The sequence below is a fragment of the Mustela nivalis genome, assembly GCF_964662115.1.
Source record: "Mustela nivalis genome assembly, chromosome: 1".
Classification (NCBI taxonomy): domain Eukaryota; kingdom Metazoa; phylum Chordata; class Mammalia; order Carnivora; family Mustelidae; genus Mustela; species Mustela nivalis.
In genome coordinates this window covers 190,163,392-190,175,802 of record NC_139020.1, presented here as the reverse complement: position 1 = coordinate 190,175,802, position 12,411 = coordinate 190,163,392, and the positions used below count along the sequence as shown (strand labels likewise).

The window sequence follows — 12,411 nt, the reverse complement described above, 5'->3', positions numbered from 1 at the left end:
AAGGATGCTGACCAAACACTTGGCGAAACAAAGGGATCCTTTTTGCTTTGTAACAAGGCTTTTGTCTGGGTCCCTGAGCCCACAGGGGACCAACTCTTATGCAAGGAATTTAGGGTGGCCCACCCCATACCCCTTCTCTCTCCCTCAAGAGTTCTCCAAAGCAGGCAGGCAGGAGGTGGGGAATTTATCCTGACTTATGACCTGCATCCAAGGGTGTTTCAGATTTGCTTATCTCCCCAGGACAAAGCTCAAGGATCAAAGAATATTCGAGCCTTGTATTGCCAACATTATTCCCTTTGCCATAACCACCGCCTTCCCAAGGTATCAGGATGCCTCTCCCAGGACAAAGCTAATACTGAACCCTGGTGGGGGAAAGGGGATCTCTGAGAAAGAGGAAATCTCAGCAGAGGCGCCACGCCCCCAGAAATGCCAGGCTCGGGCCCAGCTCCAAGCAGCTGGCACCTGTACCAGCAGTGTTGCTGGGTATGTGAGAAATGCCCAGAAAGCAGCTAGCTGCAGGTTCAAGTCTTCAGTCCCAGCCCTGCGGCTTACCAACTCAGACTCTGGCTGGCTCTTCATCTCCCCAAATGTCCCAGACCTCTTCATAGCACTCATTTTATACCAGTCTAGACAGCCTTACACTTTCTTGTCTTGCAGACTGGAAGTCCCAGTCTGGAACATTCTTCCTCCACTCTTTGTCTGGCTAACTCCTGTTCATAGTTCAGGTTTCAAAGGGCACCTCCTCCAGGAAGCCTTCTTTGTGTCTCAGTGCCCTCATCCATAAAATGGGCAAGTGGGAAACTTCCATTCTAAGATTAACCTCTAAAAAGGTCTCCCAACACATTCATCCTCCAACTGGCTGCCAAATTCTTCCCCACCCAGAGCTGCTAGAATAGGGACTGCCTACATGTTGAGGAGACTCAGTTCCCCAAGGCAAAGTAGAAAGGGTACCTCCATGAGGGGAAGGGAGCCTGTGGGGTGTCTATTAAGCATGGTGATTCAAAGCATGGGCCAGAGGGTTCAGATCCTGCCCTGCCATGAACTCCAGCAGATCATTTACCCATCAGACTCTCATAGCCTCTGTTTTCTCTCCAATGAAATGGGGTACTAGAACCTACCCTATATGGTGTTCTGAGGGAATATTGTGTTCACTGTGTTCACTGACAAAATGAATGTAAACAACATACCACAGTGTCTAGTACATGATAAGCCTTCATAGAATTACTACTGGTGAAAGGTGATTAAGAGAATTCTTCTAGAATCAATGAAACAAGATGGAATTGGGAGGGAGACAAACCATAAGTGACTCTTAATCTCACAAAACAAACTGAGGGTTGCTGGGGGGAGGGGTTTGGGAGAAGGGAGTGGGATTATGGACATTGGGGAGGGTATGTGCTTTGGTGAGTGCTGTGAAGTGTGTAAACCTGGTGATTCACAGACCTGTACCCCTGGGGATAAAAATATATGTTTATAAAAAATAAAAAATTTAAAAAATTAAAAAGAAAGAAAGAAAGAAAGAAAATAAATAAATAAATAAAATAAAAACAACGAATCATTGAACGCTACATCAAAAACTAATGATGTACTACATGTTGGCTAACTGAACATAATAAAAGAAAAAAAATTTTTAAGCCTAAAAAAAAGAGAATTCTTCTATAGGGAGAGTTTAAATCTGAGGTGGGGGTGGGGGCTACTTTAAGGACACACATAACCACAAACAGAAGGGGCACTTGGCCTGCAAACAGAGCCCAGTACTGGGAACTGGGTTGGGAGTCATCAGTGAGAGTGGATGGGGTGGCCAATGGCAGTACTAGGAGCAGGGTGGGTCCTTGGAGGCCTGGGGGAGTGGCCAGGAAGGTGGGAAGAAAGGTGAGTCAGGAGCACTGGGGAGAGACCCAGCTCACCTTCCAGCCTCCCCTGGTTTCCCTTTCAGTGACCCCTTCCCTTAGCAGAAGCCTAGGCCAGAGGCAGGCCTGGGGCTGCCCCCAAACCTTCCCAGGGGTTGCAGGATGGGTTTGAAGTGAATAAATCTGGAGTAAACCAAGTGTAATAACTAACACTAATGCTAGAGTCTTAGGATTACCCTCATTTTTTACAGGGGCATCTCCCAGGGCTCAGAGAGGTTAAGTGACTTGTACAATGTCACACAGTAATGGTCAAGGCTGTGTTAAAAGCCAGAAAGCCTGGGGCGCCTGGGTGGCTCAGTTGTTAAGTGTCTGCCTTTGGCTCAGGTCATGATCCAAGGATCCTGGGATGGAGCCCTGCATCAGGCTGTCTGCTCAGCAGGGACCCTGCTTCCCCACCCCCTAGCCCCTCCACGCCTCTCTGTCAAATAAATAAATAAAAGTCTTTTTAAAAATAAAAGGGAGGGGCGCCTGGGTGGCTCAGTGGGTTAAGCCGCTGCCTTCAGCTCAGGTCATGATCTCAGAGTCCTGGGATCGAGCCCCGCATTGGGCTCTCTGCTCAGCGGGGGGCCTGCTTCCTCCTTTCTCTCTGCCTGCCTCTCTGCCTGCTTGTGATCTCTGTCAAATAAATAAATAAAATCTTTAAAAAAATAAAATAAAATAAAAGGGAAAAAAGTCAGAAAGCCTGAATGTAGGGAGAAGGGCATGAAGCAGTGCCCTGCACACAAGGGCCTCCCCCAGGTGGGTGCTTGGAATCCAAAGGCGACTCTCCTTGTGAGCCAACCTCTGTTCCTGAGCCCGTTGGAAGTCAGTATTTTGGGGGCGCCTTTCTTCACCCTTCCACCCCACTTCCCTCTTGGGAGTGCCTGTCTAGCCCTCAGTGTGACACCCACCTCCTCCACCCGCCTATTGACAGGACAGCTGCTTCGCTGTCATTCCCGAGATGACCGCCAGGGGTCGCCTTGGGCGCGCCAACCGTGGCACGGAAGAAAACCCTGCGGTCCAGAAGGCACTGGGTCTTCCAAGCCAGGAGGGAGCACACCCACTTCTGGGCTGCCTGGGGCTGGGGTGGTCTGGGTCAGGGATGCTTGCTTGAGTTCCAGGGTCAGACCCTGCCCCACAAGCATCTGACACTAGGGTCCTGCCGCCCCCAGCCCCTAAATCTGCTCCGAATTTCCTCCATCTATCCCTGAGGCAACAGAATAGACATGAAGTCTGCTGATTTCATCCTTTCCTCGAGCACTTTCTCTGAGCACCAACTGTATGCCAGATAATCCCCCCAGACATACTGGAAATACGGAGTTGAGGAGGACAGGACCCAGAACACAACCTCCGTGAAAGAGGGACAGTTTGTCAGCACTGTTCACTTGCCGCTCCTGGCACACACATCCCCTCAGTACCCAAAGTGTGTTTGGTGCTTACAGGAGAGCCTGGATTAAAAAAGTGATTGCACAATTAATTGATGACTGTTGTGAGTGCTCCAGATGAGCTCCTACCATGCCTGGGCTGTTTTACTTACCAAGCTGGCTCTTAATCTTCCCAATTGTCCCAAACACCATAACCCTCATTTTACAGCTGGGAAGACTGAAAGCACAGAGGGCAGTCTAGTCAGCCTTATGGTTTCTTGCCTTGGGAGTCCCAGTCTACAACATTCTTCCACTATTCTTTGCCTGGTTAACTCATGGTCACAGCTCAGGGTTCACTCAAAGGGCATCTCCTCCAGGAAGCCTCCCCTGATCATCTCTCCAGTTCCCTGCTCCCCATCTACCTGATTTTGAGTCTGTCTCCCCTCCTGGACTGTGAAACCCTGAAGGCAGGAAGCATGTAGACTCTGTTCCTCCTCATCTACCTTTAGTACCTGACTTAGTGCCTGGCAACAGGGTCAAGAGTGAAAGAATGTTTGTTGAATGAATAAATGAGAGCACATTAAGCAGATAGTGGAAAGGTGCATAGCTCCAGGGCATTATGGGTAACCTCCTTGTCACTGGTGCTCAGGCGGCCCACACCTGCAGGGCCCTGATGGGAGAGGCAGAGGGTGTGAGGGTCCTGGAAGTTGATGTTATGGAGCTGCTGGGTGACTGGTGGGTCCTCCTCTGCTTACCCCTGCTCCCACCACCCACTGTCTCTCTCAGATGATGCTGTCACATTCAGTGGGAAAGTTCTATATCTGTAATGCGGGGCGGGGTGTGGGGGGGTGGGTGATGTCCATCCCAGGAACCAAATGAACATTGCTGAGCCCCCGTCTCTCCATCTGGAAAAGGAATGGGAGAGAGCCTGCTAGTGAGTCACCGTGAGGATTCCACTGAGTGGGATCACTCGTTAAAGCCTCCAGCCCAGCGCCTAGCACAGAGTAGCCCAGGTGTGCCCTGGGCTGGCACATAGTTCCTGCAAGTCTCCCTTTCCTCACCTGGAAAGGAGGTTAATGAGAGCCCCAGCAACCGAGGAGGGTGGTTTCAGGCAGAGGGAGCTCAGCACAGCAGCTGGCACTGAGCAGGGCCTTGTGAACAGCGGCTACCTCCATCCACGCCAGGCACTGTTCCAAGTTCTTCTACCCTGGCCTGATGTCATTCTCGCGAGTCCAGAAGTAATTCCTGCTGACATTCTGATGTTTCAGTGATGCCAGGTAAGCTCTCCTGTGTCAGAGCCGTGTCTGAGGAGTTGGGGGTCCAGAGTTTCCATGGCAACCCCCCAGCCATGTGTCCAGGGCATCCTTAGAGTGGACCCTGGGCCTCCCTTGGGACCTCCCTGGGTGCCTGGTGCACGGTAGGTGTGCGTCAGGGTTTGCCGAATGGACTAGAGGCTCGGGCACCCTGTGAGCCTCCCTCGGACCCTCTGGGTGTGGGGGGTAAAGGCTTGGGCCCCGAGTCCCTCTGGGGCAGAATACAGCTTCCTGCCAGGCACACTGGGTGGGCTGCAGCCAGCCCTTGCTCCCTTTTCCAGCCTGGTCTGTCCTGCTGCCTGCGAGTGGCCCCCTGAGCAGCCCAGCCCCTCCTCTCCAGCGGGGCCTTGGCAACCCAGCCCTCATTGGCTGCACGTAACCTTGGAGACGGGTCCCCGCAGAGCAAACAGGCCACAGGGCTCCGGGCAGAATGGTTCCTCCCTCCGCACCCTGTCCCCTCCCACTGCCATGAGGGATCTCTGCACCACCCAGAGCCAAGCCTACTGGCAAGAGCGCATCCAGAAGGAGACCACAGCCCGGGTCACCTGGAAGATCAACTATGGCCACAAGTACCTGAAGGAGGGGCCCATGCCCAGGAAGCGGCTGCAGCGGGCCCCCCTCAGGTTAGCCTTGGGAGCAGGGCCCTTGCCTGCCACCAGCGCCCCTGAGAGCAAGGAAATACGGGATGGATGGCCAGAGACCAAGGGGGTCCGGGATCAACTGTCCAAGGGAGTGGGAGTCCAGGGCCCCCCACCCAAGGGAGAGAAAGCCTGGGAGGCCCAAAGAGCCCCTCAGGGGCCAGCAGTCCAGACCAGGCCAGGGGGCTTAGAAATGAGGCAGGTCCCCGCTGGCACCTTGCGGCTGCTCTTCCAAGGCATCTCCCACGACGGCCAAGGCCGGGCCTCGTACCTCCGTGAGCGGCATCGGCAGAAGCCAGAGGAGAAGTTTCTGTACCCGGTCTTGTCATCCTGGGAGTACGGCTGGCACATGGGTAAGGGCTGCCACCATCTTGCCACTCCAGGCCTCTACTGGCAGGCCTGGCCCTCCCCTCCCCCACCCCAGCCCTGTCCTTAATCACCCTGCAGGCAACAGCCTATCCCTCGGTCTCACCCTTCTCAGAGCAGGCCCCACGCCTTCACACCTTCGGGCCTTCGCACATTTTCGTTGCTCCACATGGAATGTACCTCCTGCCTTTTCCTCTGCTTGCTAACTTTCCCATGTCACCTCCTCTGGGAAGCCCGCCGAAAGTCCTCCAGGTAGATTTGAGTCCACCCTAGTGCTTATCCAGCTTTCTGTGTCTACAGAAGCCCTGGGCCCCCTGTGTCACCATTCCTCAAGTATCCATCTGGTCTAATGAGCCTTTTGGGTTCCAGAAATTCTTAGTTAATTTTATTAAGGCCCTCCCAGCCCCCGGCTTGGGGATGGTACTCCGTGACCATGGAATGAGTGAACAAATGAATGAAGGTAGACTAGGGAATGAGGCCTTGGTTTGGAATCAGGAAGTGCAAGTTCAAATCCTGGCTCCTCCCCTTGGGAGTTGTGTTGAGCTCAAGCAAGAACCTTAACATCACTGGACCTCAGTTTCCACATCTGAAAAATGGGACTATACTAGTACCTGTCTTCCTGTGTCACAGAGTTTTGGGGAAATCAAATGGGAAAGCACCCTGAACAGAAAGTTTCCTAACAAAATCCTCATGCGGTGGAGAGGACATTCATTCATCTGACATGCGATACTTTCATTCTGGAAAGTCCAGCAAGGGAGATCTGGAGTCACTAAATCCCAGTTCTGCCCCAACATGAGTTAGCAAATGAACAACCATGGAAGAGGGACTCAGTTTGAAATGAGAGTGCCTGGGTTTGGATTCTGGTCTGTTGATTTATTCACTCGCTCAACAAAGATTTAGTGAGCACCTGATTTATGTCAGGACCTTTGTGTCCCTGGGGATATGGCAGAGCTTGTGAGTGTTCAGCCTGTAGAAGGAGATCTGTCGGGAAAAGGAGAGGAAGACGCAGGGGCTCCTTGGTGGACAGGTGGTCAGGGAAGGCCTGCTGGGACAGGATGCTGGAGCAGAAGCCTGAGGTGTTTCTACTTCATCCGATTCTTCCGAGGAGGGCCTGACTCCCTGGGCCCACAGAGCGAGTCTCGGTTCCTGCACTACACCCCCCTTCCTGCTCCCCCTCTCCTCCTCCTGCCTATGGGTCTATGTCTCTGCCCGTGAAGCCACTGCCAGGCAAGGGCCACCAGACCGAGCAAACGAAACTACAGGATGCCCAGTTACATTTGAGCTTCGGATAAACAATAATTTATTAGTCTAAGTATGTCCCAGATATGGCACGGAACATACTTAGACTGAAAAATTGCCGTTTATCTGAAATTCAGCCATCAGTGGGCATCCTTTACTTCGTCCACAATCCGAATACTGGAGCCGGGGGGAGCTGCTCCTGGATGCCTCCTGTGTCCTAGGGCACTCCGAGGTTCAGGGCCAAGACTGAAGACTGTTTCCCTCCATGGTCGTTCTGCTTAAGCTCCCGGTTGCTCCTGAAATCTCCTGAACATTCTGTAAGATTCTGGCCTCATGCCCCCTACCCTGACCAGTTCAGGGACTAAATGAGGAACAGATGAGAGAACTTCTGTGGACCATCTCTCTCCATCCCCCGACCCGGTTACAGACAGGAGCTGCATCATCCCGGAGGGTGGAGGGGGGAGTAGGGTGCGCTGCAAACAGCCATGGGGCCGTGGCGTCACAGGCATCATCTGGACCCCAGCTGGATTGTCCCCAAATGCCCTTTGACACATAGAGTACCAGTCTAGTGCTTGGCACATAGTAAGTGCTCAACAGATGGTAACTGGTATTATTATTATTATTATTAATTCAGCAGCCAGGACTTACTGCCTGTGGGCATCTGGGAGCTGGTTCAGCCTTGGCGAGGACCCTGGAGACTCTCACTAAGAAGCTCTGGGATGGAAGGGTTCTCACTAGACAAAAGGGAGAAATGAAATGAGGTTACCCCCTTGTCGGTGTGGGGTAGGGATGGGAACAAAAGAGTCAACTGTTGGAATGACTTGAGCGCCTGCCACCCGTTGGGGCAGATTGTGGGCCCAAAGCCAATGTAGGGCCTTGAGGTCCCCATGCTACGTACGCCAGGTGTACCATGTAGTTCCTGGTTGCTAAGAAGGAACAGGGGAGTGAGGGAGGGATCAAGGGGCACAGGGGCAACCGCTGCCCCCAACTGTTCAGAAGTACTTCAAGATTTTAACTAGAGTGATTGTAGCCAGTGTCCCTGCTGGCCCTCGGCCCTCCTGGCTGGGCCAGGGCTGGCGGGAGGAACGTGGCCCCACCTCAACCAGGCCTTTGCTGTGTTCCAGGGGACATCATGAAGGCCACCAGGGCTCCAACGTATGCCAGGTGCCAGCCCATCTCAAAGACCTTTTACATCAAGAGTAGCGTCTTCCATTTTCCACGGCGAACAGATCAGCTAAGCTGAGCTCAAGGGGGGCTCAGAGGCTGCTCCTGCCTTCTCCTGCAGTCTGTCCGGACCCCGCTGCGCAGAGACGCTGCCGCTCCACCCACCTTCCCTCCGTTTGTCCGGCCCTGCCTTCTCCGCGGAGCATGAGGGGACACGAGTGCTTTTCTCTACCTCTGGGACTCAGGGTGGCCCACCTGCAGCCTCTTGGATGTCCTCAGGGACTTCAGCTCCTTGCACAGCCCTGCCCCACCATCACCAGCCAAGTGTGGGGTGCTCGCTGCCCTCCCAGTGTCCCAGCAGCAGAGCAGGAGGCAGGGGAGGGGCTCGCTAAGTGGAGGAGAGAAGTATCTCCCTGTCTTGACTCTCTCTATATTTCAGTGAAGGGACCCACAGCCGAATCGCTTGGTCCCAGTGTATCCCCCAGTTCAAGGAGGAAGTGGTTTCTATGTTTACTTACTATTTCTCTCACTGTCCCCCACCTCCACCCCGAAGTACCTGCATGGGTCAGGTTTGCCTTGTTTTTGTAGCAAACAGCCACCACCTTTATTGCTTTAACCAATAAAGGCATATTCGTGCAGCATGGTGCACTCTGATGGCCAGCGCGCCGCCTGTCGCCTGCCGCCTGCCAACCTGGGGAGCCGAGCCACTCCCATCTGCTGGCTCTGCCATCTCCTAGGGCTTCAGGGTCTTTCCCTGAGTCTCTCTGCATCCAGCTGGGGACAAGGGAAGAGACAGAGTCTGGGGAGAACACACCCATTCTTAACTGCCTTGGTCCGAAACGGACCAATGTCGCCTCCCGTCACGTCCTGTTGGTGAGAACGCATTCCATGACTTCTAGGTGTGTGAAGGCTGAGAGAGTTGTGTCTCTTCTGGTCAGCCTCTTAGTACAGCTTCACAGACGAGCCAGGCTCCCTACAGCTGAGATTTGAGCTAATTGGCCTGGCTTTCCCTCATCGACTTCAGGAAAGTTCTGGAGTGGGGAAGAGCAAGAGGCAGAGGATGTGAGTGAGGGCCAAAGTGTGCGTGTGATTCAAATGGAATTCACACTTTGGCTTTGCATGCACACCAGAGGTGCTTGGCAACAACCTGCTGAATGTACTCAAATACCAAAGAACACCCTGGATTCCTCCAGGGGCCATGTGATTGCAACAGCCATGGATCTGACTGCTCCTGTGGGATCAGGGGCCACACCTTCTGGGAGTTCACAGTGCAGACTGAGAAGGGCTTGTGATGGGGAAGGTGGGCACTTTGGGAGCACAGAGGAGACACTGAAGTTGGCATGGTGTGAAATTGATTTAAGTGATGATTTTCTCAATTCTCTCAAGGAGGGGACTCCGTAGCTAGCACCGTTCTAGAGGCTCGGGAAAGAGATTCATTACAAACAGTGAATGTCCCAGGATGTTAGGCTTACTTCTTCTGAGGAATTTATTTGTGTATGTATTTAACAAAACTCCAATGTGGCATTTACTATGTACGGGCATTTTTCCAAGGCTGCACTGTGGCAATCGGTAGGCATAAGCCACACGGGTCCATTGAGCCCTTGAAATGTGTTGTAAGCATAAAAGATACACAAAAACTTGAAGATTTAATATGATAAAAAAGGTAAACTATCTAATGATTGTTATATTGAGTTACATGCTGAAAAGACAAAGTCTGTCATTTCAGACTTGGATGCTGGATTAAACCAGCGATTGGCAGACTTTCTCTGGAAAGGACTAGTTGTATTTTCCACTTGGGAGCCATCCAGTCTCAACTCCACAGCTACTCAACTCTGCAGTTACAGGTTAAAGGCAGCCATAAATAATACATAACCAAATGGGTGTGGCTGTGTGCCCGTAAAGCTTTATTTAAAAAAATAGGCAGTGGGCTCGACTTGACCTACAGGCTGTCATGTACTCACCCCTGGGTTAAATAAAATATATTATTCAAATTACATTTACTTGTTTATTTATTTATTTATTTTTGCTTTTCTTAATGTGGCTAATAGAAGATTTCAGATTACATTCGGCTCACATGCTATTCCTACTGAACAGGCTGATCTAAGTACTCTATGAATATTAACTCTAGGGATAACTGTTACCCTGAGGCGGGGGTGGGGGGTCGGGGAGTGTGTGAAATCTGCTGACAACCTAAGAAAAGAGCATGCATTGGCTCCTTAGCCTGGCTGCCAAGGGGTGGAACCCAAGGCCAGACTAGCTCGTGGCTGCTTCCTGGGAATATCCCAGTCTGTACCCTCTCTGTAGGTTCATCCTTTGATTAAAAGGAAGTCCCCAGAAAGACCACCAGGTGGTGCTGTCAGACCACAGAGCCTGGCAGTTGGCCTGCAGAGACCTGGGCTCTAGGGCTGGGGTTGACCATTCACCTGCCGTGTGGCCTTGGACCTCAATTTTCTGACCTATAAAATGGGGTCAGACTGGCCTAGTGGAAACATGACCTTTTAGGACAGACTGACCTGATTTGAGCTTTGACTCCACCAGAGCCACAGGATGACTATCATGGTCCCCAGGCATTTTGCCTTCGTGCACCCCTTCTTCCATAGAAAAATATTAAAAGTTATATTTAAACTCTGTTGGTATAAGCACAAATATCTTAATATTATATATTAAAATATCTTTCCTCAACCTAAAACTTCATCTTATTCCTTCTTATTCTGAAAGAAAAAATTTCTGTGGCCCTTAAAACTATCATAAGCCCTGGGGCGCCTGGGTGGCTCAGTGGGTTAAGCCGCTGCCTTCGGCTCAGGTCATGGTCTCGGGGTCCTGGGATCGAGCCCCGCATCGGGCTCTGCTCAGCAGGAAGCCTGCTTCCTCCTCTCTCTCTGCCTGCCTCTCTGCCTACCTGTGATCTCTGTCAAATAAATTAAAAAAAAAAACAAAAAAACAAACAAACAAAAAAAAACTATCATAAGCCCTAAGCCCAGAGGCTACTGGGCCTCTGGGAGAGTCACACGGGACTCCACTACTCACCAGCTGTGTGACTATGGGCAGGTTATTCAACCTCTCTGGGCCTCAGTTTCCTCATTTATGAAATGGAGATGACAACAGACCCCATGTTTTTAGAGCCATGGTTGGAATTTAGTGAGAGAGTATATACCATGACTATGAGTGGCAGCTATTATTTCTTCTTATTATTATCTTTAAGGATATATTCAGCTCTAACCTCTATGAAACTACTAAAGTATCTCAAACAAGTAAGAATCTCAAAATACATAAATTTTTTTTTTTTTTTGAAGCTTCCAGGCTCCTTGGTGGGGGAAGTAGGAGAGTTTCCCAGAAAAGAGTGTGTCAGCAGAAGTTTTTGCAAATGGCAAACATAGGTTTTTTTTTTTTTTTTTTTTCTCCTGCCATCAGGGTACTTATGAGGGAGGAACATGGGCTTGCACCAAACAGCTGGACCCTGAGCCCCTGGACAATATGTGCCGGTGGGCAAGTACTTGTTTGGGAAAGGTGTGTGAGTGTGTATGAGTGTGTGTGTGTGTGTGTGTGTGTGTGTGTGTCTGCATGTGACATTCATCTTTCTAAGATGGGAGATTTGCATGGAGTTTTGAAGGCTATGAAAGCCTCAAGCATATGGAGACAGGAACATCATGTGTGCAGGGAAGAGGAGTAAAGAGGGAAGGGGTGCTTTAGGCTAAGGGAATAGTATGTGAAAAAGTCCGTAGGGCACACCTGGGTGGCTCAGTAGATTAAGCCTCTGCCTCCAGCTCAGGTCATGATATCATGATATCAGGGTCCTGGGATTGAGCCTCAAATTGGGCTCTCTGCTCAGCGGGGAGCCTGCTTCCTCCTCTCTCTCTGCCTGCCTCTCTGCCTACTTGTGATCTCTCTATGTCAAATAAATAAATAAAATCTTAAAAAAAAAAAAAAGATTAAAAAAAAAGTCCAGGGTAGGAGGGTAGAGGTCAAGTTCAAGGTGAGGTTTAGCTGAATTTTAGTTCATCTATCCCTGGTGCCATCCCATTTTATATCCTTCAAATATTCTTTGAGAAACTTGAATACACTAGAAAGCAGGTCAGTTTTCTTTGTATTGTTTTGGTTTGGGGCTTTTAATTTAATTTAATTTATTTTAATTTATTTGACAGAGAGAGAGAGAAAGCATGAGTTGGGGCAGCAGGCTGGGGTAGAGGAAAAAGCGGACTCTCTCCACTACTATTCGCTCCAAAAAAAAAAAAAAAAAAATTGCTTTAAAGGATGACTATGAAAGGGCTTTTACCTTTTTCTCCAAGATGGCACAGTAGTGCCCCAGTGTTTCATTAACTCTACAAAAACTGTGAGTAGTGACTACGAAGACACAGCTTTGCCATCATAGAGGCTGATGATTGGGAGTGGGGGCAAACACTAAGCAACCAGCTGTACAGGTAATGAGGGTTAGGAAAGGGAC

At 50.7% G+C, this 12,411-nt stretch overlaps 1 protein-coding gene across 4 annotated transcripts; it reads left to right on the top strand.

Moving 5' to 3' along the window:
* Positions 1–4,281: 4,281 nt before the first annotated feature.
* LOC309843673 (protein SPMIP1) lies at positions 4,282–9,964 on the top strand. 4 transcript variants are annotated; one of them, XM_082689313.1, is made up of 3 exons: positions 4,282–4,527; positions 5,438–5,554; positions 7,931–9,964. In XM_082689313.1, the coding sequence occupies exons 1-3, from the start codon at positions 4,521–4,523 to the stop codon at positions 8,047–8,049; spliced, it is 243 nt and encodes an 80-aa protein (XP_082545439.1). In that variant the 5' UTR covers positions 4,282–4,520; the 3' UTR covers positions 8,050–9,964. The 4 variants fall into 4 exon arrangements, with proteins under 4 accessions (XP_082545439.1, XP_082545437.1, XP_082545436.1 ...); XM_082689311.1 differs by having other exon boundaries at positions 4,845–5,554; XM_082689310.1 differs by lacking the exon at positions 4,282–4,527 and having other exon boundaries at positions 4,718–5,554.
* Positions 9,965–12,411: the final 2,447 nt, after the last annotated feature.